This window comes from Podarcis bocagei, assembly GCF_964188305.1.
Source record: "Podarcis bocagei genome assembly, chromosome: 1".
In the NCBI taxonomy this organism is placed as follows: domain Eukaryota; kingdom Metazoa; phylum Chordata; class Lepidosauria; order Squamata; family Lacertidae; genus Podarcis; species Podarcis bocagei.
The window spans coordinates 59,402,544-59,426,810 of NC_138125.1; the positions used below are offsets into that span (position 1 = coordinate 59,402,544).

The following is a 24,267-nucleotide window of genomic DNA, read 5'->3' on the forward strand; positions in this document are numbered from 1 at the left end:
TTGAATTAGAAGCAGGGCTTTGTGCTAAAGGTAAACTGCATTATACAATGGCATCATGTGGAACTGCTCATCTATTTAGAAAAGTTTTTTTATATATCCAACCTCAAAACAAATTAAGCAAAACATATACGCTGCAGGATGAAGCAACTCGCTTCAGGCAACACCTTAAGCCTGAAGCAAATGGCTACATTTTACAGCAAAGCTAGGTCGTCATTGACAGTAGCCTCACCCCAGGCCACTTACACAGCAGTGTCACCTTTTGCAATCATTGGTTCCTTCAAGGTATCGGGGTTTCCAAGTGTGGCAATCTCTCCTCAGAGCTCTCTTGAGCTCATCAGAGTCTGGTGGTCTCCTCTGAGCTCAGGGAAGGAGAGAGGCTCCATTGCCCACAAAAGCGTCACAGGACAGATGACGGACTGGATCCATCTCCTCCTTGGAGCTGCTGAAGGAGCTTACCTGTGGGAGTCCTGGTTCTGGGGCATAACTAGCCCTGAGTTAGCTCCTTTTTTCACCTGCATTTTCACCTGCATTTTTTCACCATTTACAGTCTACAGAATTTACTCTGTCAGTCAACTACAAAACATTTCAATTATGAAAATCAATTGAGACCTTTTTTGGTATATTTTTATTTATTTTCAAGAATAATAATAGGGTATAGAGCAGGGGTAGGCAAACTAAGGCCCGGGGACCGGATCTGGCCCTATCGCCTTCTAAATCCAGCCCGCGGACAGTCCAGGAGTCAGCGTGTTTTTACATGAGTAGTGGGACATAGCAATTCATTCATTCCCCCCTCCTGCCAAAAAATATAGTCCAGCCCACCACATGGTCTGAGGGACGGTGGACTGGCCCATGGCTGAAAAAGGTTGCTGACCCCTGGTACAGAGGGGGAAAAAATGACTTTGACAGTATAGATATTTGTCATTTTAAATTCAGTAACTGTTATATTTGAGACCTTTTAATAATGAATATTTTACAGCAAAAAGGGGGTGGGGGACAGCTGTGGGGAATACTCTACATCTTTTCAATGTCTTAAAGTTTTGTTGGCCTAACTAATAAAGTTTTACTTTGCAACTCATTTTTTTCTGTTCCTTCACTGTCACTGTAGTCTGGTTTTTAACAGACTAGTTACTACATTAAAACTTCAAAGAAACTTTGCTTTCTTTTTCAAATAACACCTCTTATTCCTAACACCTAGTCACCCAGAAAGTCACCTAGAAAATCACGTATTTTACATTGTTTTGACTCCTCACCTCTGGGGAAATTCTCACAAACAACCCAGCCCACAATTTGGGAAGCGTTTCCCCCTGTTCTTCTATGTTAATAATATAAAGCCAGCCTCTTGAAGTGTGAACTACTTCTAGGTCTGAGAATTAAATGGAAAAACTACTTTAAAAAAAAAGTAAAATGCTTCAACTCCGTTAGCTTTATAAAGATCAGACACAATTCAAAACATCAGGGGCCTTGTCTACCTCTCATAACCCCTAAAACCTGCCTGTTTTATAAAGAGAAGGGAAAACTTTAAGGTAAAGAATGAAACTGGACTGAACTTAAACGACCATTTTTTTTTACTCTCATTCTCCTTTCAGCTGTGTCACACTGTTTATTATCACTGTCATCAAAGGGGGTGTGTATATAAGAACCTGAAAAACCAAACAGACCTGTCTGGAGAGTGTTCCATATATCACAGAACCACAGGTGGCCTTCCTTCCAGTGTACAACTCGCAGAGCCGGAAAGCCTCTTGGCTTTGGAGACCTGCTTTTGGATCTAACAATTCCTTGAGAAGAGAATAAGCACTCCCAGCAGCACGTAAGCTCTGTTTATTTATTTAGCTGAAGGGTCTTAAAGGAGGTTCCTGCGCAGTGTGGTGTTAGCAGTGCAAATCAACTGAGCAGTGCAAATCACCTGTCACCGGTGTTTTCTGCCCTAACTGCCACCCTTTCCAGGCTGGCAACATTAATCTGTTCAAGCTCTTAACCGAACTGCTATCTGATGCACTTTGTGCTCTTGTCATACAGCAAACACAACACAGGAGCACTTCTATCATGGCACCCGGTCTAATTTTTGTGTTGAAGATCATTCAAAGAACATTAAGACTGCAATTCTATGCATACTTTCTTGTGACTGGGAACAGGTTCCATTGAAAACAGCAAGACTTCCTTTTAAGAAAAGATGGCAAGGGCAAGGCTATAAATATTCATTAAAGAACTTTCCGCTCTTGCCACTGGTCTCCAAGAATGAATTTTGTTTTACATGAGGGAACACAGCACTGGGTAATGTTGAAATCTTCATCGTTCTAATGAATGGTGCCAAGGCCTGGTGTATAAAAATAATTAATCCTGCAAATCAGATTACAAACAAATACATGCAAATGTGTGTTTTTATCTAGGATCGACACCATAAACCAATTTATCAATTTAGTGGGTGTGGAAGGCATTGCTGAGATCTTCTCTAAATAAATGTTATCTTTTGTACTGCTGAGACCTCTGGTGGTGGTTGCCGGTAAGAAAGCCATCCTTAAAATACGTAGATTCAAGAGAAACACGCAAAGCTTAATCTAAAAACGGCAATGCTTGAATTTTCTAGGAGATGTATGTGGGTCTGAACAATAACAGTAATATAACTTTGAATATGTGTTTCCAACCACAATACACTTTGACCATTTGCCAGTGGAAGCAAAGAAAGAACCAGAGTCCTGATAATCCACCAGATGCTGAGGTGTCTGAAGTAAAAGATGATTCCAGAAGAAATTTTATTCACTAGTATAATGGTATATTATTTTGGTAATGATCCAGCCAATCTTTTTCACATTTTTGTTGGCATCCGTCTGCCTCAAGAGACAATGGAGTATTATGTCTCTGGGGGTGAAGTCAAACCATGGGAGAATCACAGTGCCTTCTGTGGCTGCACAGACTGGTAACCCGTAACTGCTGCTTCACACAATGTTTTTGCTGTGTTAGCAACACCAAAATGACCTCTCCCATCCGCAGTCCTGGGCAGTGAGTTTGGGATGCTCAGACAATGATCCCATCTCAGCCTCACTGATATGATCCAAAGCAGAGCAATACATTTGGCACCAACTTGACTGCAAGAGTTTTCGGAAGGAGGCATACAATACGCCATCCAATCATCTTAGAAACTCCACTCCGGATTTATGTAGTGTTTACTCCTTAGCCTTTTCTTCTCCCAAAGATGCCCCATTTTTAAATCCCTCTGGATTCAATGGAAAAGATTTAAAGTGCATGCTTAATTCTCTTTTTGAAACCAATGAGGCATAACAGTGCTAAAAACTTTGGATGGATATTGGCCAGTTTTTTCATAATAGAATATCTGGAATATATAGAATATATGGAATATTAGTGATCATGTGATAAAGGAGACTTCATTAGTCTTGCAAAATTCTACTTTTTAGAAACTAAAATGGTTTCAGAAGCCTCATTTTGATTTTATTTCTGAGTATTCCTTCAATTAACAGATATAATGTTGAAGTACATTGTTGGCAAAATTGTAAAATATATAAAATTAATTCTTCCTTCCTTTTTAGTCCTGTACATGCATACTTCAAACTGTCTAATTGTTTGTTGAGGTCCATGGAACTGTTTTTGAAGTGGTGCTTTTAGATTCATATTGCATATCTGATCTAAAAAGTAATTGCCAGCAAACCATACGATTCCTGATTCTGCAATTATAACAATCACCTTGTTGTATTGTATCCCTTTTACCCCAAAAACTATATTGTTGTCACAGACTTTTTCCAATAATTATTTTGTTAGAAATACAAATAAGGAGCTGGAAATAGAGGAGGGGGCCAAGAAACCATTTTTCTTAAGCTTATGATAGTCAAGTCAAGATTCCAGGCTAAATTGGTTGTGGCTCACAGTGGCAATCGTCACCCTGTTTGGCAGCCGGCTTTGGTGTATATCTTTTTTTTCTGAAGTGGGGGAAGACAGGTGGGGGAATGCAATTTAAGGCTAGGAATTTCCATTCAGTCTTGTTAAAATGTCATGCTGCTTCAGTTATCTTTGCTGCCTATTCTTCTAGGCTTGAAGTATATTGTCATAGACATAGACCAAGAATTTGAGGAGAGAGGACTATTTAATTTGGTTTGGGTCAAATTTGCTCTATTGAAGGCTATTTTTTATATAACTGTTTATTTGTAACAATAGATATTACTATTACTACCAAAGTCCTCAGCACTTACTAAAACAAATGTATACAGTAATTGTGTATCTCATGGAGCGTTTGAGACCCATTGGCTACCCTCACCTGGTTTAGCCGGCCAATGTGTGGCCGCTGTCAAATGCTAACAGCTTCTAGGTGCTCCAGGTGAGAGCTGAGTGCAGGGTAGGGACCAAAAGGGGACAAACTACCCCAGAAGGGGCACAATGAAATAGCAATAAAAGGGTTTAACAGCAGTAATAGAAAGGTTTAAAGTCAAATGCTTAAGGTCACTTTGCCTTTCAGTTATAGTTCTAACATACAATATTATTAACTTTCATAAAGGTAGATAGAGCTTAGCTTCAGTTGCCGAACGAATTATGAACTGCTATTTCCACCTTATAAAGTACTAGCAGCCTCACACCTGGTTTTGCTTGGAAATGCTAATAATAATAAAAGGGCAAAATTTGAATCCACCAGTGAGGTTCAGCTAGTCATTTCTGGCAGATTTCTTTGAATGAAGGGTGTACTAGTGAATAATAAACCAATGTCAAATGCATATATCTATGGCAACAGGAATCCTGAAACCATTCAGATTCATTAGAACAGCAGAAAGAGCAATTGCATTCATTAAATCTGAGAATAAGGGCTAAGTCAAACATTTAACTTGGGCTGACAAAGTTAAAAGTGAATTTGCCACCTCATTTTCACATGAAAATCCACTTGTATACAACTTCAATTGCAGGGAAGGAAGTTAGCATTCAGAGAAAATTTAAATATGCAATCCCTCTTTGATGTATTGCTTTTGTCAAACATCAACTCTTATTTGATTAGCCACATTATAGGATGACTCAGAATTCTTCCAGTACAATTTTCTCTTTCCTCAGAAATGATTGTAATCTGAGATGGAACAGTCAATGGGCTGGATTTGTGTCAAAAGCCATAATAAAGTTTCCTTCAAAATCTCAGTGAACAGCTTTTCTTTCTCAGCGAAAGGTGTTAACTGATCTCCACAGGTTGCGGTGAGACAGGGCTATAACTCAAATAGTTGTTCATTTCTTCCCGTAGCTTGAATCATACTTGATTAACTTCAGTATATCCCTTGACAAATAGCAAGCCCTGTGCACCTTGAGTGCTTTTGTCTTCTCTATGTAGCTAATTAAGATACAGGAGAATCTAGCAAGGGTGTCCTGCATATTAGTCCTGCCTCTATGCAAAAAAGTCACTTCCTTCCTTCAGCCTATTTCACATCCCTCTTATTGTGTAAGTGAAAATCAATTGAACCAAACAATTCAATATCCAGTTCTTTGCAAGGGATTTTATAACAAAATACATATCCTTACATTTTGTACTACCCTCTTTTATCTGTTTTACCCTGCCATTCACTATGCTTGACAATCTAAGAGAGATGTCAGGGATAAAACCTACCAAAGAGCTGAAATTTTCTGAATATGAAGATGTGCCACATAATCCTAAATGTAGTGGTTATGAAGAGGTCGGGCCAAAGCTGTGATTAAAGATACTTTGTTTTAACAAAAAGTTTGCTTATTTATTAACTTGCTCTCATTCTCAGTTGTCTTTATTTTTATTTATTAAATTTGTATGCCACCCATCATCCAACGATCCCAGGGCAGTTCACAACATAAACACTTGACTATGTAGAGTCGCAATATCAACCTGATTGGGTGGAATGTCAAAGTTTCTAATCCAGGAGCATCTTTGGTTATTCACTGAGTTGATGAGGTCCATTTCAGGACCCCGTTTGGAACACCCTGCTAATAGAGATTCAGTGGGCCCCTTTTGTGCCAACTTTCAAACACCTGCTGAAAATTTTTCTATTCTGCAGGGCCTATGCAGGAAATTAAGATTACATCCTCCAGAATAGTCTACAGGTGTTTGGTCTTAATTAATTTTTGTTTTTGACTTGTTCTTAGCTTTTAATAATAATAATAATAATAATAATAATAATAATAATAATAATAATAATAATAATAATATCATATTATTTATGCCCCACCCACCTGGCTGGGTTTCCCCAGCCACTCTGGGCAGCTTTCAACCAAATATCAAAAACAATACAGCATCAGACATTAAAAACTTCCCTTCCCTTCACTATGCTTTTTTATGATGGTATTGTTTGGTTTTATGTTTTTAAATTGCTTGTTGTAAACTGCTGCAATACATTTTTGTGATAAAGCAGTATATAAATATTTTTATAGATAAATAAATTCTTTAGCTTGCCTAGGGAATGAATGAAATGGAACAAAATGCTCTGGTTTCAAGGCAGCTGTAGTCAAAGGCTAGTTTTCATATATTATACTTGCTTTTGACTACAAGAAATTCTTCCTTATTTTTAAAGCTCAGAGAAGTGTATATATACTTCCATGCAAACAAAATGCAGCATATTGCTGGATCAGACCAAACGCCCATCTTTTCTGTTTCCAAGCACTGGCCAACCAAATTGCTATGGAAAGCCTACCAACAATGGAACTTTTGTTCCATAGCAACTAGTACATAGATGCACACTGCTGCTGATATTGGAGATAAACTATCACTATCATGATTAGCAGTCATTGGTAGCCTTATCCTCCATTTGTTGTTGTTGTTTAGTCATTTAGTCGTGTCCAACTCTTCGTGACCCCATGGACCAGAGCACGCCAGGCACTCCTGTCTTCCACTGCCTCCCGCAGCTTGGTCAAACTCATGCTGGTAGCTTCGAGAACACTATCCAACCATCTCGTCCTCTGTCGTCCCCTTCTCCTTGTGCCCACATCTTTCCCAACATCAAGGTCTTTTCCAGGGAGTCTTCTCTTCTCATGAGGTGGCCAAAGTATTGGAGTCTCAGAATGTATCTAATTTCCTTTTAAAAGCCATCCAAGTTGGTTACTACATCTTATTACAAATTCCATTATGCAGTGTGTGAAGAAGTATTTTCTTTTGTCTGCCCTGAATCTTCCACCATTCAGATTTATGGGATGACCCCAGAGCACTAAAGAGGAAGGGAAGCTTCTCAGGATTCCATGAATTTTCACTGGCTGGTGTCCAAACACAGCTCTGACTTCATTCGTTGGCTAAAAACAAACAGACAAAAGCAGCCAGGCTGGCTCATTTCACAGAAATTGCTAGAGGGGCGCCAGCACATTTTGCTTCACAACTTTCTTTCTAAGGGGGAAAGAGACTGACCTTTCTTTAAAAATGAAAGCTCAGAATCTGTACCTCATGTCTGGGGCTGCCAACGAAGGCCTTCAATGGTGCTGCGGCACCTGTGGGTGCCAGGTTGGCATTAAAACATTGTTTATAGTTTAATGTGACATGTTATTGCAAGTCTACTAAGAATATATATCAGTTCAAGGCATGAGTGGTCAAGCTTACTTGGTAGAGGATAGGGTTAGGACTATGCACTGGGGAACTATTGTTGTGGTGGTTGCATGTGTAGGAATTAACCAATGAGAATAATAATGTCATCATTTCAGGATGATGCTGGACTCAGTAAGCCACAATACCTTCTTGCCAAACACAATGCTATGTGAATCCCTGATGTCTTGGTCAGAACTGTTTGGAGCACCTGAAGAAAACTACCCTCCATTTGATCACCTAACAGGTGGGTACATTGGTGCTTCGTTAACAAGCACTCAACACAGTAACTGCCAGCTACTACTTTTACTTAATAATTTGAATTGCACTGCAACCACAACAAAATATCCTCTACCCAAATAAATATGTCTTCCAGTGATGTAATATTCTGTGTCTGACCGTCTTTTCAGATACACTGCCCTTGTTCATTTATTGTGCAGAGACCTGGCTCACTGACAACTGTATCCATTTTTTATTGCAAATAAATATTTGTTGCTTTCATTCTTTACCTTTTTTAATCGTATATGTAAGACATTTCAGGTTCAGACCTTGAAAATAGGTTTATTTGCTTGACAGACTGGTAGCTGAAAGGGCAGCTTACCATGTAAATCATACAACTGAAGAGCTGAAAGGGAGATGATGATTATCTTGTTCAACCCTATGCAAAGAAATACAAATCTATGCCTTAGAAATCCACAAGAGAAGCCTGACTAACCTTTCCTTGGGAACCTAGTAAGTAGCTGATTCCACCATCTCTTCAGGCATCTTAGAGCAGAACTAGAGGTTCTGCCTGACTAGATGCGGAACTACTGTCAGCTCATTTCTCTTTGTTTGCTTTCCCTTGTAAAATCTTACACAACACACTACTAGCTCAATTATTATTCTTGCACAGAGGAAAGAACTGTACGTTTCTTACTTTTGTGCTAAGTTGCTCTGCTCATTGAAGGGCAAACTAGATAATACATTTGCTTCATATCTGTGCCCTAAAATTCAGGGTTGTTGTTGGGGGCTATAGAAATTTGGGGGGGATCTGGATCAGGCCCTTATGCTAGGGAGTAGTGGGGCTCAACTCTTTACCATGTGCTGTGGCCCTATAAAGCCCACATCAACAATTTGCATAGGGGAAAACTTTCTGTTCGCATACTCCTCTTCATTGGTTTCTTCTTTTGTACTGTTTCAAGCTTAACTTCATCATCTTCTGACTTTTAAGCCTCTTGGTGTCCTTCCTCGCTTGTGTCTATCTTCATGGTTTCTCCTTTATTTTCCTTCTTGTTCTCTTAACACATCCTTTTGTTTCATTAAAATGCCATTCCCTTATGCTCTCAGTGGCAGACCTTGGTTTCTAAAATTTTAGCAGCGCCCTGTGCGTCAACATTCGGTGAACCCCCTCCACTTCTTGCCTTCCATTATACAGCATAGTTGTGGTGTCCCCGAGGCTCTGCACCCAGTGCAACCAAACTGGTCGCGTTCCCCTAAATCTGCCTCTGGTACTCTTCTCATCTTTGTGTCCCCTCTGCTTTTTTGCATGACTCCTTACATGCAGCTCTTGCCTCTTGGCTATTTCACATATAACTGCTTCTCAGAAAATTATTTTTTAAATCTCATTTCCCCCCTCATGGTTTTGATCATTTTTAATTCCTTAATCTTCATGTTAGCTACTGAACAGATTTCCCTTTCAAAAAATGTTTTTACCATTCTCATTTTAATTTCACTAAGGTTTCTTTTTCTGTAAACATGTTTTTCCTTTTTGTTTCTGTTTAAATTGTGAGCTCTGTGTACAGCATATGTATAGTGCCACATAAACTTTAGGCTCCTTTTTACAAGCATTAGGTTGTGATGCATCATTTGCAAATATTAAATGATGATGTCAAGAAACTAAGATTGACAGCAGCCAATCCCTGCAAATTGGCCAGGTCAGAATTAAAGACTATGCACAAGTCCAGGAGCTGAGGATGAGAATGTGCAAGTTTCTGTTCTTGTTTGCTTCAGCAGGGCCTTGTAGACAACTGGACTGCTTTTGCAAGAGAAAAAAGAGGGTGAAGTAAGTTCACTTCCTGTTTCTTCAGAAATCCTGATTGGCTGGAAGGAGCAGCCTGATGTTCTGTTCCCATGTGCAGCTAGACCAGCCAACACCTTCACATAACTCTCTCACCTAGCTCCCTGTTGCTTGGGAAAGGCTGTACAGAGCCAAGCTGCTATGACTAATGAAAAAGCAATTTACAGTGGTACCTTGTTTTGAGTCCAGGATCTGTTTCGGAGCCCTGGATGCTAGATGAAATGGACGCTCGACAAAGCACGGCTCTGCGCACGCACATGAACGTTTTTGCGCAATTTAGCGCTTCTGTGCATGCAGCAAACCCGGAAGTAACATATTCTGGTATTTCCAGGTTTGCCACGGATGTTCCACGAAATGGACGCTAAACGGGCCGGACTCACAATGAGGTACTACTGTACCAAATGCAGTAGAAGTGTTCCTTATGCAAAATTGACCTGATTAATTGTTTGGCTATATGTAGTCTTAGGTTCCTTCCAGATATCATTTTTACTGCACATTCATGATTTTTGAGCTCATGATGCTATCAGGGCAGTCACACACAATCCCACTTTCAATACTATTTGTGCCTGCAAAACGTTTTGGCAGCTATACTGCTTTATTTCCAGTCAGTGCATATTTTGTAACTTCCAGCTGCAATCCCATACCCGCCAAGTGTCCCGGAAAAAACAGGACATCCCATTTTTTTCTCATGAGATCATGGTGGCCATTTTGGATGCTGCTGTCTTTTGCCACATTCACACCTTTTTTAAAAAAGCACTTTTTCAGGGACACACACACCAACAGCAACAATGTAGTAGTACTGGGAAAGCATCGCAGAACAACTAATGTAGTAGAATAAATCCAGAAATTAGATGAATACCAGTCCCCCATAAAAGAGGCTGGAGCTTGTCACTTATTGCAGATACGAATTTGTTTTGTTAGGACAATATTTGTCTATACCATTGTTCTGTTGCAGGAGGATCCAGACTCTTATACTGGAGTGTTATTTATATTATTTATGCTAGTAAAAAAAAGACAATCTATGACTTGTGCACTGTGTCCTGGAGTTCCTTTCTGAAAATACTTAATAGCACAATTTTAGCTGTAGGTATAAAATTACAGTGCATAAATTTATTAATTTCACCAATTGCATTCAAAACTTGATAGTGGCTTTGAATTCCCACCAGATAATTTTTAAAATCCAATTCAGTAATGCAACAAGGTTCTTCATAGAATCATAGAGTTGGAATAGACCACAAGGGCCATCGAGTCCAACCCCCTGCCAAGCAGGAAACACCATCAGAGCACTCCTGACATATGGTTGTCAAGCCTCTGCTTAAAGACCTCCAAAGGAGGAGACTCCACCACACTCCTTGGCAGCAAATTCCACTGTCAAACAGCTCTTACTGTCAGGAAGTTCTTCCTAATGTTTAGGTGGAATCTTCTTTCTTGTTGTTTGGATCCATTGCTCCGTGTCCGCTTCTCTGGAGCAGCAGAAAACAACCTTTCTCCCTCCTCTATATGACATCCTTTTATATATTTGAACATGGCTATCATATCACCCCTTAACCTCCTCTTCTCCAGGCTAAACATGCCCAGCTCCCTTAGCCATTCCTCATAAGGCATCGTTTCCAGACCTTTGACCATTTTGGTTGCCCTCCTCTGGACACGTTCCAGTTTGTCAGTGTCCTTCTTGAACTGTGGTGCCCAGAACTGGACACAGTACTCCAGGTGAGATCTGACCAGAGCAGAATACAGTGGCACTATTACTTCCCTTGATCTAGATGCTATACTCCTATTGATGCAGCCCAGAATTGCAAAGCTAGTTGAGGGGGCACCCGGATATGAACCAGGGACCTCTTGATAGAGACCCATTCCCCAATGGCAGAAATAGTAAATAAAACCTCAAGCAATAGCCTTCTCCTGCCATTGCTCTCATTCAGCATTTTACATTATGTTATCCTGGTATTCTACATTTTGTGTTGCATGCCCACGATTCCACACACACTCTTGAAGTAACTATTGCTATCCATTCTTGCCCAACTGCCCAAGTCGGTGATATAGATTCTTCCCTCAAAAGTGTTAACGTACAAAAGAATATGAAAATAAATAAGAAGACACTAGATTTAAAGTTGCCATATTTGGCAGACTGATTAAATACATAATCACCTCTACAGGGTGTTTTCTGACTTCAAAAAAATCATCTGAGCTTTTTAGAAGTGAAAGCAATCAAGAAGACTAAACTGGCAAGAATCATTCATGAAAGAAAGGAACATGCCTTAGCATTTTTATTACTAGCAAAGCTGATATTTATCTCCATCGAGTCAGTCCATCAAGTTTTAGAAACAATCACCAAAGCATTTCAAGGTTAATACATTTCAGCATCAGAAAAGCAGTTGACTTGGTCTCTTCAAGCTGTAGAGAACAGACACTGTAGAGAATATAGAGAGAAATGTATTTTATATAGAGAGAAAAGTCCATTTCATAGCAATGAAACAGGAATCATGATTCATAACACATTTATCATAAAAAACAGATTTCCTGTTAAAATCAATTTCCTGCTAAAGCTAGGTCCAAGTGGATTAATAAATATTGACAAGCATACGTGTTGCCTGCCTTGATCAGACAATCTAGTCTGAGGGTTTGTCTCCAATACTGATTGGCTAGAGCTCTTTTCAGATATTATAAAATGCCTGGATAAAGAATAATCAGTGAGTGAATAAGGGAGCTGGATTGTGAATTTCTGCATAAGCTCTGTGCCTAAATTGTCATTTTTGTCTCAGTTTTGCCCTGTTCCATCCCAATGTCTTCCCATTTCTATGCCCCATAATACATTGTGCAAGACTGCTCATGTAGCTATTGCCAGTCCCCCCAAACGTTACCAGCTTAGGAACAGAAATTCTCCTGCTGCACAAGTGTAGGGTTGCCATATTTCAAGAAGTAAAAATCCAGACACATTTGCTCAGCTTTTGGGGGCGATTGTTCAAAAAGTTGTTGAGCACTTCAATGGGGAGCAGACAAAGTCCTGAATATTTACATTTACCCGGGCGCCAATTTAGCTGCCACCACCAGGACATTACAAGAATTTCCCAGTTTATAAGGCAACCCTATACAAGTGTGATATACCGTTATCTGTTTATGATAATAGGACCAGTGGCGTAGCGTGGGGGGTGCAGGGGGGACCGTCCGCACCGGGAGCAACATCTGGGGGTTAGGGTTAGGGGGCGCAAATCCACGGGTTAGGGGGCGCAAATTACTTGCCTTGCCCCGGGTGCTGACAACCCACACTACGCCACTGAATAGGACATTGCCACAGATTGTATCCTTGCACAAAGATATTGGAACTAACCCTAACCAATATTTGTTAACACAGTGTTTCCATTTAAACTTTTGATGTCTAAAATAAATCATCCAGTTTAAATGTACTGCTTTTTTTCCTTCATTGCACTGTGGCAGGTTCTGATTCTTCCTGGACATCTGTTTACCCCGAATACTGGACGAGAAACAACGTATGCGAGTGGCTACAATTTTGTTGTGATCAATACAAACTGGATGCCAACTGTATTTCATTTTCCCACTTTAACATCAATGGCCAACAACTGTGCAGCATGACCCAAGAGGAGTTTCTAAATGCTGCAGGCATTTGTGGTGAATACCTGTATTTCATCCTACAAAACATCAAGGCTCATGGTCAGTGTGCCAAAGAGTTAATTGGAGTATGATTGTTTCATTCTGACTGTGACTGATAATATTTGCACAAGGCATTGAACTGACATCCACAGAGATTTATACGTTGCCCTGAACCACACTTTGGTCTGGGCATGTATGTAAATGCACTCAGTGTGGGGGAAACAAGAATAAAACAAGGTGGAAAGTGAATTTTACACAAGAATAAATCTTTTTTACAAAATCATATCTTGTGCTGTAGGCAGGTAGACAAGATTGGGACAGGGGAACAAGGACATGGAAATTAAAAAGGGAATATACAAGGGAAACTAGGTTTTTGATGAAGTGTAATGGAGGAGTCTGAAATGCTACAACAGTAGCACAGTATTGTATTTTTAAGAGTCTGTTTTGGGCCAGGGACTGGGGTTTTTTAATACAGTGTATGTACCAAAAGTCTCAATACAGACATTTATTATTAAAAACTTTTATGGTTTTCTCTATAGGTGTCTCCTTCTTTCATGACAATGAAGATACAAAGTCGTCTGAAAAAGATTGTAAGTAAACTTTTTTAAAGTGTGTGTTTTTCTAGATAAGAGTGAAAGCTCATAGCTAAAAGCCGTAACTGCAGCTTCAATATACAGCAGTCCACAGGGACCAGAACTCGCAGGGTAACCACTGGAGAGACAAAACTGGTCCCATGAAATTTAACATCTGGTGTTGAAAGCTCAGTGCTCTTCCCAATGTTCTTTAGAATCTATGTGAATGAAACCACTGGGAATTTTGAAGTTGGGTGTGACCACTGTACTTATGACACCCAGCTCTATGTCTCATGAGCTGTGATCAAATGGATTTGGACACACAGACTGAAACTGAATCCAGGAAAGTTGGAGGTGATACTGTCCTGGAGGGTGAAATATGGCAACAATTGAAGAGCTTAGTTATTATTAATATTTATTAAATTTCTATACCACTCTTCATCCGTGGATCACAGATGCTTTACAATAAAAAACCCACAAAAATACATAACAAATGAAAACAATAATCCCACACACACATTGTTTAAAATACCATAGATTGATAAGCAAGTTTTGTGGTACATAAAACAACACTCTGGAAATTAAATCTGTTGTGCAGGAAAAAGGTAAAAAGTAAAGGACCACTGGACGGTTAAGTCCAGTCAAAGGTGACTCTGGGGTTGCGGCACTCATCTCGCTTTCAGGCCGAGGGAGCTAGCATTTGTCCACATACAGCTTTCCAGGTCATGTGTCCAGCATGACTAAACCGCTTCTGGCACAACCATTTCGGGCTGGCGGAAGTGGCCAAGGAGTGGGCCAGGGAATACCGTGATGGAAGCCAGAGCGCACGGAAACATCATTTACCTTCCTGCCACAGCAATACCTATTTATTTGCTTGCACTGGTGTGCTTTCAAACTGCTAGGTTGGCAGGAGCTGGGACAGAGCAATGGGAGCTCACTCCATCATGGGTATTTGAACCTCCAACCTTCTGATAGGATAGGAACTTTGCCTATAATGACTGAAATTTCCAAGGTTGGCTACTGTAATGTGTTTTATATGGGGCTTTCTTAAGTATCAGTTGGTGCAATATTGCTGCAGTCTGTTTCCTGTTAAAAGTGCAGAGCAGGGAACATGTGCAGCCTTTGCTGTTTGTTTATGCCTATGAAAGTTTACACAGTCTGGGATCCGTGGTCTCAGAGACCATAGGCCAAACTTAGATATGACATTAAAACACGTCTTTGTATTAACATACACTTTAAATACGAATACTAGCTACTGGCAGGTGCACAAGGTCATTTTTGGATCAGAATAGGCAGGGAAAGGGAATTTATCCCTTTCTTCCCCTTCTGTAGTGCTGATGAAAATTGCTCCTACTGTTGAAGAAAGAAGATCCAATGTATTTTTTATCAGAAATGCAGCAAGGGAGGAAAGGGTTTAAAAAACCTCTACTACAATGCTGCTAATCTCCCTATTTGTATGGCTGATGTTTGCTTTCTTCTTCTTCTTCTTCTTCTTCTTCTTCTTCTTCTTCTTCTTCTTCTTCTTCTTCCCACATAAAATGCAACAACAAAAAAGAGCATTTATCACAATGGCTAGTTTGGTCCTTGCTCTTCCTGCCATCTTTGTTCATCAAATAAGCCCTGCATTAGTTTGCATATATTTGTGCTCTGTGAAATCTGACCCTGGAAGCAGAGCCCTTGCAGCATGGTCCCGAGGCTATGGAACAATTCCTTCTGGAACTGAGCAATGCTTGATACCCCTTTTGATCAGGCTTTTGGGGATTTCTGCCTAGACCAATTTTTTGATTGCCTGAAGCATTTCTAGTTATTTTGTTCCGTTTTTATTGATTCTTGAAGTTTCCTCTTTTTCTTTGCTCTTTTTCTTTGTTGCAAGCCACTTTGGACAGACTTTGGAAATGCTATTAAATAAATAAATGGGACATGACCAAAGACCTGTGTAAATATAAGATCATATTTTGTGGTTCTCGGTTGTGCAAGTCTCTTAGAAACCAGACCCATAGGTTTACACTGTGCTTTTCCATGCATTTGCAAAAAAACCCCCAAAACACCAGCACTTGCAAAAAAAGGAAAATCTGCACTAACATCAGTCTAAAGATCAGCACAGAGGTACCAATGTCCAATAATGAACTTTGACACTGCCTACAATACTCCATAACTATGGCCTTCAGATTATACTGTAGGTAGAAGCACTATTTACATAGAGATACAATCAGGACACAATGTGTTTCCAAATAACCATGTTTTCAGATAATTGAAATCTGGCCACTGGTATCTTATGTACTTCTCTCTCTTTTTTGGCTGCCAGCTTAGCTAACTGTCCAGCTTCTGGTTAATAATTCATTTTGCTTTATCTTTATGTTAAAGTTGGATTTTTTATTTTAAGATAAATCACAGACCCATGTTGGTTTAGTATTGCATGGAATGTTATTGGGTGAACACTTTGACCTCTTTAAGTCACATTGTCACCCGACCCTGAAATTCATCCATATTTATTTATGTCCATGCTTTTTTAAAAAATGTTTTCCAGATATTGATAAGGCATGTTTGAGGACAGGTGGCATCAAGAGCCAAGAGTTTCAAAGTCACAGCAGAACAAGTAGGTATACCTCCGCCATCTATAGCCTTTGAAACATCATAGAAAACGTCACTGTTTGCAGTACATCTCCAAATACGCTTGTAGTCTGTATGAACAGTGCTTGTTTTTGTTTAAATGTTTATTCCAGTTCTCATATATAAGCAATAGTTACCTACTGCAATGCTCGCAGCATCACACAGCCACCAGGTGGCACTCCTAGTATCCAAGAGACAAATACCTTTTCAGATTCCTACTGGAGAATAAACTCAAAAAGCAGATGTTGTAGGCCTTGAAGGTCCAAAGATGAAGAAGAAGCCGTGTCTAACTAGGCTTTTCCTGTTTTTTACTAGCAGTTTCGAGACACAACAGCTACAAAATCACTGCAGCCCAGTTGTGGGGAAAGCTCCATACTTATTCCTGTCACAAGGGAATTCTCTCACACTCTTTTTTTTTAAAAAAAGGCAACTCTACATTTAGTCGGGAGGAGAAAAGAAGCAGAGGAAGGGGTGGAGCAGCTGAGAAGGCACGAAGCCTGAGAATAAAGAAATAAGAGAGTCAGAGGATGGTTTGGTAGAATGCTGAACAAACAAGAATGAATAAAGACAGGATATGAATAGCATCCAAAGGAACTGTGGAAGAATTGGTTTGGAAGCTATCAGCTGTGGCATGTGTGGCAGGGTGGAGCTGTGGAGCCACCCTCCTGGCGCTGGCATTGCTGCTGTTTACCTGGATGGGGTGAAGCAGGGCAGCAGCAAAGGTGGGGCCATCAGTGCACCTGGATGGCCCTGCCCCATCCTGGCAAGCAGCAGAGGCAGCAGTATCAGCAAAGCAGCTCCACAGCTCCACCCAACCACACCAGTTGCTACTAGTCAGTAGGAGTGGAGGCATTTGGTCAGATGCATAAAATATATGAATAGCTCTAAAGTGGAAATGGTGATTATATCAGTTTTCTGTTTGAATGAATAGCATGCAAAGAAGGCTGTGCTGACCAGGGCAAAGTCGCTCATTAAGTTTCATAGTTGAGGGAGACTTGAGCTTAGTTCTCACAGGTTTGCCACAGGCATATATCCCTTTACTGCTTTTTTAAAAAAGATACTTTTATTTCAAATTGTTGAATGAGCTGTAGTTATGCATATACGTTATGAGATTTTTTTAAAAAAACAGCTCTTTTTATTTATCTGATTTTGCAATTTAGTCTCAAATATAGCAGAGCAAAACCTGAGTTTATTATGTACGCATACAACTCTTCTTATTAAAATCTGAAGTGGGGTCACCGCATTTCAAGTTCGGATTTGGGAAACAGAAGAGATTCAGCAGAAATTATCAGCATTGGCTTCCTGCAGCTGTAAACCTCCTTGAACTCAAGACATGATGACTCAGCCACACTCATAGTTCATTCATTTCCTTAAATTGTTTGTTCTCCAGCTTCATGGGGATGGGGAGTTCAACAGTTAATTTCAATAGAAGTGTCAACACTCAAGCACAGCTGGGTATCAACCCATAAGCAATGAGAATGCCATAATAATCATATTGTACATTGTATATACTGTATGTATGTATCATATTTATGCAAATCTAATGTGCCATCGAATCTAATGCACACCTCAATTTTCAAAACCTTGAAAACAAAAAAGTATTTGCTGGCACCATCAAATCCAATGCACGCCCTAATTTTTGTGAGGTCATTTGGCCAAAATGGTGCACATTCCATTCAAGTAAATATGGTATGTATAGTGATAGATAAATGAGATGAATCAATATTAATACCAACAGCTGTGTTGCAAAAATGAGGGTACTGAGAAACGAAAATATTTAGGGGAAAATATCTAAGGAGGTCTTTGTCCATGGAGTTTTCTTGGCAAGGATACTGGAGTGGCCTGCTCCAGGTGGATCATATTTGGTCAAAACTCTCCACTATGACCTGTCCGTCTAGGGTGGCCCTGCACGGCATAGCTCATAGCTCCTCTGAGTTATTCAAGCCCCTTTGCCACAACAAGGCAGTGATCCATGAAGGATCATGGGCTCCATGAACATTGCAGATGGTGACAGCAGTCACAAAATTAAAAGATCCCTGCTTCTTGGGAGAAAAGCAATGACAAACCTAGACAGCATCTTAAAAAGCAGAGACATCACCTTGCTGACAAAGGTCCATATAGTTAAAGCTATGGTTTTCCCAGTAGTGATGTATGGAAGTGAGAGCTGGACCATAAAGAAGGCTGGTCGCCAAAGAATTGATGCTTTTGAATTATGGTGCTGGAGGAGACTCTTGAGAGTCTCATGGACTGCAAGAAGATCAAACCTATCCATTCTTAAAGAAATCAGCCCTGAGTGCTCACTGGAAGGACAGATCGTGAAGTTGAGGCTCCAATACTTTGGCCACCTCATGAGAAGAGAAGACTCCCTGGAACAGACCCTGATGTTGGGAAAGATTGAGGGCACAAGGAGAAGGGGACGACAGAGGATGAGATGGTTGGACAGTGTTCTCGAAGCTACCAGCATGAGTTTGACCAAACTGTGGGAGGCAGTGGAAGACAGGAGTGCCTGGCGTGGTCTGGTCCATGAGGTCACAAAGAGTTGGACATGACCGAACGACTAAACAACAACATCTAAGGGTGTAAAAATATTCAGAAATAGACCAGTGATGACTGAGAATGCCCAGAGGCCATGGAATTCTGAATGTCCATATGTAGGGGGGGGGGTTGCAGGAGAAAATATTACAAAAACCAAGAGGAAACAAAGTGAATGTATTATCCTGAAAGTATGATTAGGGGCTGGAACACTAAACAGAAGCACTCCACATTTGTTACAGGTCCCAGTTGTCACTGCTGATAATTGAGAACCGATTGTGGCTTCTACACAGTAGTGAGGAAACAGCATTTTGAATGTGCTCAGTGGCATTATTACCATTTAGTCTTCAGAAGTCCCTAGGGCGACACCTAAAGGGGTCTAGTCAAATGCTGTTTAGCACTATCTCCAGCCAACCATGGTTATTTTTGTAATGGCCCATGTCAGCTTGCTCTACAGATTTGCAGTGTAGTGTGCCACTCCCCTTCCCTGCATCATAATCCTCCTACCCAAATGGAATTCTCAAAACCTTTTTAGAACTAAAAAGAACTACAGCAAACCTTTTCAGAACTAAAATACCCAGCAGATGAAGTTAGACAACAGATCAACAGAGCCAGACTGATACCCAGAGAGAACTTGCTGCAAGACAGACCCAAAAAAGAAAATAACAGAACACCTCTAGTCATCACATACAGCTCCCAAGTTAAAACAGTACAACGCATCATCAGAGATCTACAACCTCTCCTGGACAATGACAGTTCTCTTTCTCAAGCTCTGGGAGGAAGACCTTTCATTGCCTACAGACAGCCACCCAATCTTAAACAACTCCTAACCCACAATAATACTACAACCAGACTTAACACGGACACTGGCACCAGAGCCTGCAATAAACCCAGATGCCAACTTTGCTGCCACATACACCCGGACAACACCATTACTGGCCCCAACAACATCACACATACCATCTCGGGACTATTTAATTGCTCATCGTCTAACATTGTGTATGCCATCAAATGCCAACAGTGTCCTTCAGCTCTCTATATTGGACAAACAGGCCAAACCTTACGCCAAAGAATAAAGGGACATAAATCTGACATCAAGAATCACAAAACAGAGAAACCAGTAGGAGAACACTTCACTCTCCCAGGACATTCTATACAAGATCTCAAAGTAGCTGTTTTACTACAAAGGAATTTCAGAAATAGACTGGAAAGAGAAGCTGCTGAATTGCAACTCATTACCAAACTTAAAACCATGGAGAGACCTGGTCTGAACAAAGACATTGGATTCTTATCTCGTTATACATGACTAAGCCATTTCTCACCTTCTCACCCCTTGCCTTTTCCTGTAAGACCTATTACAGTCGTTAAGAGTCGTCAACAGGCTCATCTCAGCTATCTGCCAATCTCCCATTCCCACCACCCTTCTGAGTAATACCCCTCCCCACCTTCTCACTATATAGAAGGGTCTGGCAACTTCTGTTTCAGTGTATCTGAAGAAGTGTGCATGCACACGAAAGCTCATACCAAGAACTAACTTAGTTGGTCTTTAAGGTGCTACTGGAAGGAATTTTTTTTATCTCAAAACCCTGACAGCCTTGCTTCTGAAATGAATTTTTACTAGTAAAATCTATGTGCTGCTTTTAATTCTTGAAGGTCTCCAGAGCTCTCACTTATGGGAATTTGTAAGAGACCTCCTCCTGTCTCCTGAGGAGAACAGTGGTATTCTGGAATGGGAAGACAGAGACCAAGGCATCTTTCGAGTTGTTAAATCAGATGCTCTAGCAAAGATGTGGGGGCAAAGAAAGAAAAACGATAGAATGACCTATGAAAAACTAAGCAGAGCACTCAGGTAAGCTATTTATTTAATTGGTATTATATAAGACAGCTGATTTCACAGTTTAACTTGTTCCAAAGATTTTTTGATTTTTTTATGCTGCATAATGCAAAGGTCATGAGACACAGCTATGGCTCTTTTGATTAAAGATAGGATCATGTTGCCAAATCTGTGAGTAGAATAAATGAGGATAATGAGACATTAGTCAACAGATCATTTGCCAACCTACCCAGTGAATATGCCGCTTAATACTATTACCTTACCATTTCCCTTGGCAACAATCCTAGAATTTGACTCTGAACTGTTTTCTTAGGAAAACAAATGTAATGCCCAGTGTTTCAAAAGGAGGGAGTTGAACTTCATGGTGTCTGGGAAAGTGTTGAACTCTGAGCAGTTTAACTGTGCTGTAAGCGTGCAAGTTCCCCTTTGCCAGAAGACTAGAGTGGTCTCTCAAAAATAATGTCTTATTGACTAGCATAGTAAAACATTTAACATAGTACTGTATGTTAAAGCTGTTTCTAAGTCCAACTTCAATTTTGTTGTTGCAGATACTATTATAAAACTGGTATTTTGGAACGAGTGGACAGAAGGTTAGTGTACAAGTTTGGAAAGAATGCACATGGATGGCAAGAGAGCAAGCTATGAAATACCCTTTTGCTTCAGACTCACTGTCAAATATGCAACATGAAGTCACCAAGGGAAGCTCTTTGCAGGACCTCTCTAGATTCATAACTGGATAAAATAGCAACAATAGACTTTGAGGATTGTATTGGGGAATTCACTGTTCTCCATATTTTTTGGACTAGCATCATCAAATGCTTGACACTTATCAAACTAACACCCAAAAACTGCTCCGTAGACGTATACCATACTCTGGGGCTATATATGTAGCATTGTTCCCAATGCCAAGAGCAGCAGTTTGCCAGTCAGGGCTCCCCAGACCATCTTCTAAACTGTGCGGGAATTTGTAACTCACACTTTATGCGGTGAGATCAATGAGGGAGCAAGAAAGTAGAAAGCCTGCGGCAAATGCAGTTACACTAGAAAATGTGAAGAAGGGACACCATATTTCCAACCTATCCAAGTCAATAAGAAAGTACAATGAACTTAGCTATATATCAGATTCCCTCGCTGAATCCACAGTTCTGTCACTTTTAAAAAGCCAAACCCATAGATTTCAAAAGAACGCATGCTTGAAAACTAATTTCAAAATGAGCCCATATATTTATCAATTTTTATTGACCCCCCCCTCCCCCATTTCTGGTGCTTCCATCACTGTATGCACTTTAGTGCAAATAGTTATCACTTGTTTATACTCTGTTAGTGGGCTGGTTGGTTATAGTAAGTCAAATACTATCTGACTGCATATTGTCCTACATTCGTTTTTATGGAGTGGAGTATATTGAGCATGGGGACGGCAGAATATAAATATTTTAAAGAAATTAAATAAAAAAATAAAATGAGGGTCTATTTTACACACAGACAGACACACACACATTTTGGAATTTGTGAAAGCAAATACTGTGGTTCTGGTCAAAGAATAATGAAAAATAAGTTTGTGGGAACACTGCTGTAATCTAGTAGAATAGTGCTGAATCATGTTGTTGTTTAGTCGTTTAGTCGTGTCCGACTCTTCGTGACCCCATGGACCAGAGCACGCCAGGCACTCCTGTCTTCCACTGCCTCCCGCAGTTTGGTCAAATGCTGAATCATAATCCCTATTAAACTCAGAGGACATACGTGCATCAGTGTATACATTTTTCTGCCACTCATATTCTTATCTAACTAGCATGTCTTTTCCACTCCTGCCTTCAGCGAGGCTCAGAAACTTATGGCATTTCTATATCAGGCACTTAAAACTGTGATATCCCCCCTCTCCACTTCCTAAAGAGCCTAGAAGGTTTGGTTTTTGGGGGTACTGAAGTTTCATTATTTGTATTCCTAAATCCCTCCACAACATTTCATGATCAGTCAGTTTGTACAATTAAACAGATTTGAAACATTTTAAAATATTGCATAGCCATGCACTTAAGGCTATGTAGGTACAAGAATTCAGGCTACATAAATCCTTCTAAACTTATACAGTCATGCCTCGGGTTAAATATGCTTCAGGTTGAGCGTTTTCAGGTCACATGGAAGTAACAGAACGTGTTACTTTCGGGTTTCGCTGCTCACACATGCGCAGACGCTCAAAATAACGTCTCGCGCATGCACGGAAGTGGCGAATCATGACCTGTGCACGCGCAGACGCAGGTTGTGTTCACTTCTGGATGTGAACGGGGCTCCGGAACGGATCCCATTCACATCCAGAGGTACCACTGTATAACGGATTGTGAATAGAGTGGTTATTTTTAAAGCAGTGTATTTGTACTATAACCTAATAGCAATTATGCCTTTTAGGTTCAGGATTCTACCTCAGGTGGTGCTTGACCAGTTTAACTGTGGGTTTTTGTTCATCTTTAAAGCAGCAGGGCTTCTGCAAACTAACATAGGCCTCTCCTACCCTGTCAGTTTTAGAATTCGCTTTAATTCTTTTATCCTTTAATGATGGGCACATCCTAAGCACACTATGTGGAACTGAGTTACTCACAAGGAGCCAGCAGAGATAATAAATCCCTTTTGGCAAGTGGATATTTTATCAGGACTCAAACCCACCCAGGCCTGGGACATGAGAGCCATCCTGCTATGGCCAGAGAAAGGAACTGTGGGGATTTCATCCAGACCAATGTGGAAGACTTGTAAGAACAATAGATCAAAGCTGGTTAAAGTGTACTCCCTGATCCTTAACAGATTTTAAGTCAAGTTTGTTCACTGATTTGAGCAATTTAGGTATTTTTCTGCAGGTGCTGGTTTCCAATTGAATGTTGACCTAGTATCTTTTCTTTTGGCTCACTTCATCCCTGCCTTACCATTTGATTGTAGCTAGGACAAAATGGCATCCTTTCGATGAAGCATTTAGTTTGGTGATGTCTGCCCTCTATGTTACTTCTCCCAACCTGTTGTCCTTTTCATGTCATAGGATGAGAAATCTGGCATGCCTCATTTATGTACTGTAATTTCGCCCAATGTAACAAACCTTCCACCCCATCACCTTTTTATTTATCTAAACTAAACACTGAGCATATTTTCAATGAGGTCACAGTGGTACACACCTGACAACTGCACTTTATATGGGGGAAAATGCCCAGTTTATTGCACAACACACAGCACCAAGACTGAGCCACAACATATATTACGTGCATCTGTTTCTCAAGAATTTTTACGCTTCTCCCTGGAAGCCTTGCTTTTAAAGTTACTGAACTAGATTCAATTTTGATTTCAAGAGTGGAATTTTTGTGGTGCTGGGTAAGGGGACACAGAGAATACGTCACATTTATGAGTTTCTTTTTTAAAAGGAAGATCAACAGAGAAGGCTTATCAATAATATAGTTTACCACATCTGTGAGGTGCCAGTTCACAGGCCTCGCACTGCTTTTTCTATGAGCATGTGCCCTTCTAGTCACTGCCAAATTACAAGTGAATTCTGCATTATATAATAATGGGC

At 40.3% G+C, this 24,267-nt stretch overlaps 1 protein-coding gene and 1 long non-coding RNA gene across 2 annotated transcripts in view; one reads left to right on the forward strand and one right to left on the reverse strand.

Annotated features, from left to right (window-relative positions):
• The window catches only part of LOC308571840, a 91,414-nt gene that overhangs the window by 44,821 nt on the left and 22,326 nt on the right, over positions 1-24,267 (reverse strand). The window lies entirely within an intron of this gene.
• On the forward strand, positions 1,676-22,183 carry ELF5 (E74 like ETS transcription factor 5). Its single transcript, XM_081166545.1, has 7 exons — positions 1,676-1,807; positions 7,630-7,757; positions 13,002-13,235; positions 13,715-13,765; positions 16,275-16,343; positions 20,543-20,738; positions 21,272-22,183. Exons 2-7 carry the CDS (start codon positions 7,631-7,633, stop codon positions 21,366-21,368), a joined length of 774 nt encoding a protein of 257 aa, XP_081022671.1. The 5' UTR covers positions 1,676-1,807; position 7,630; the 3' UTR covers positions 21,369-22,183.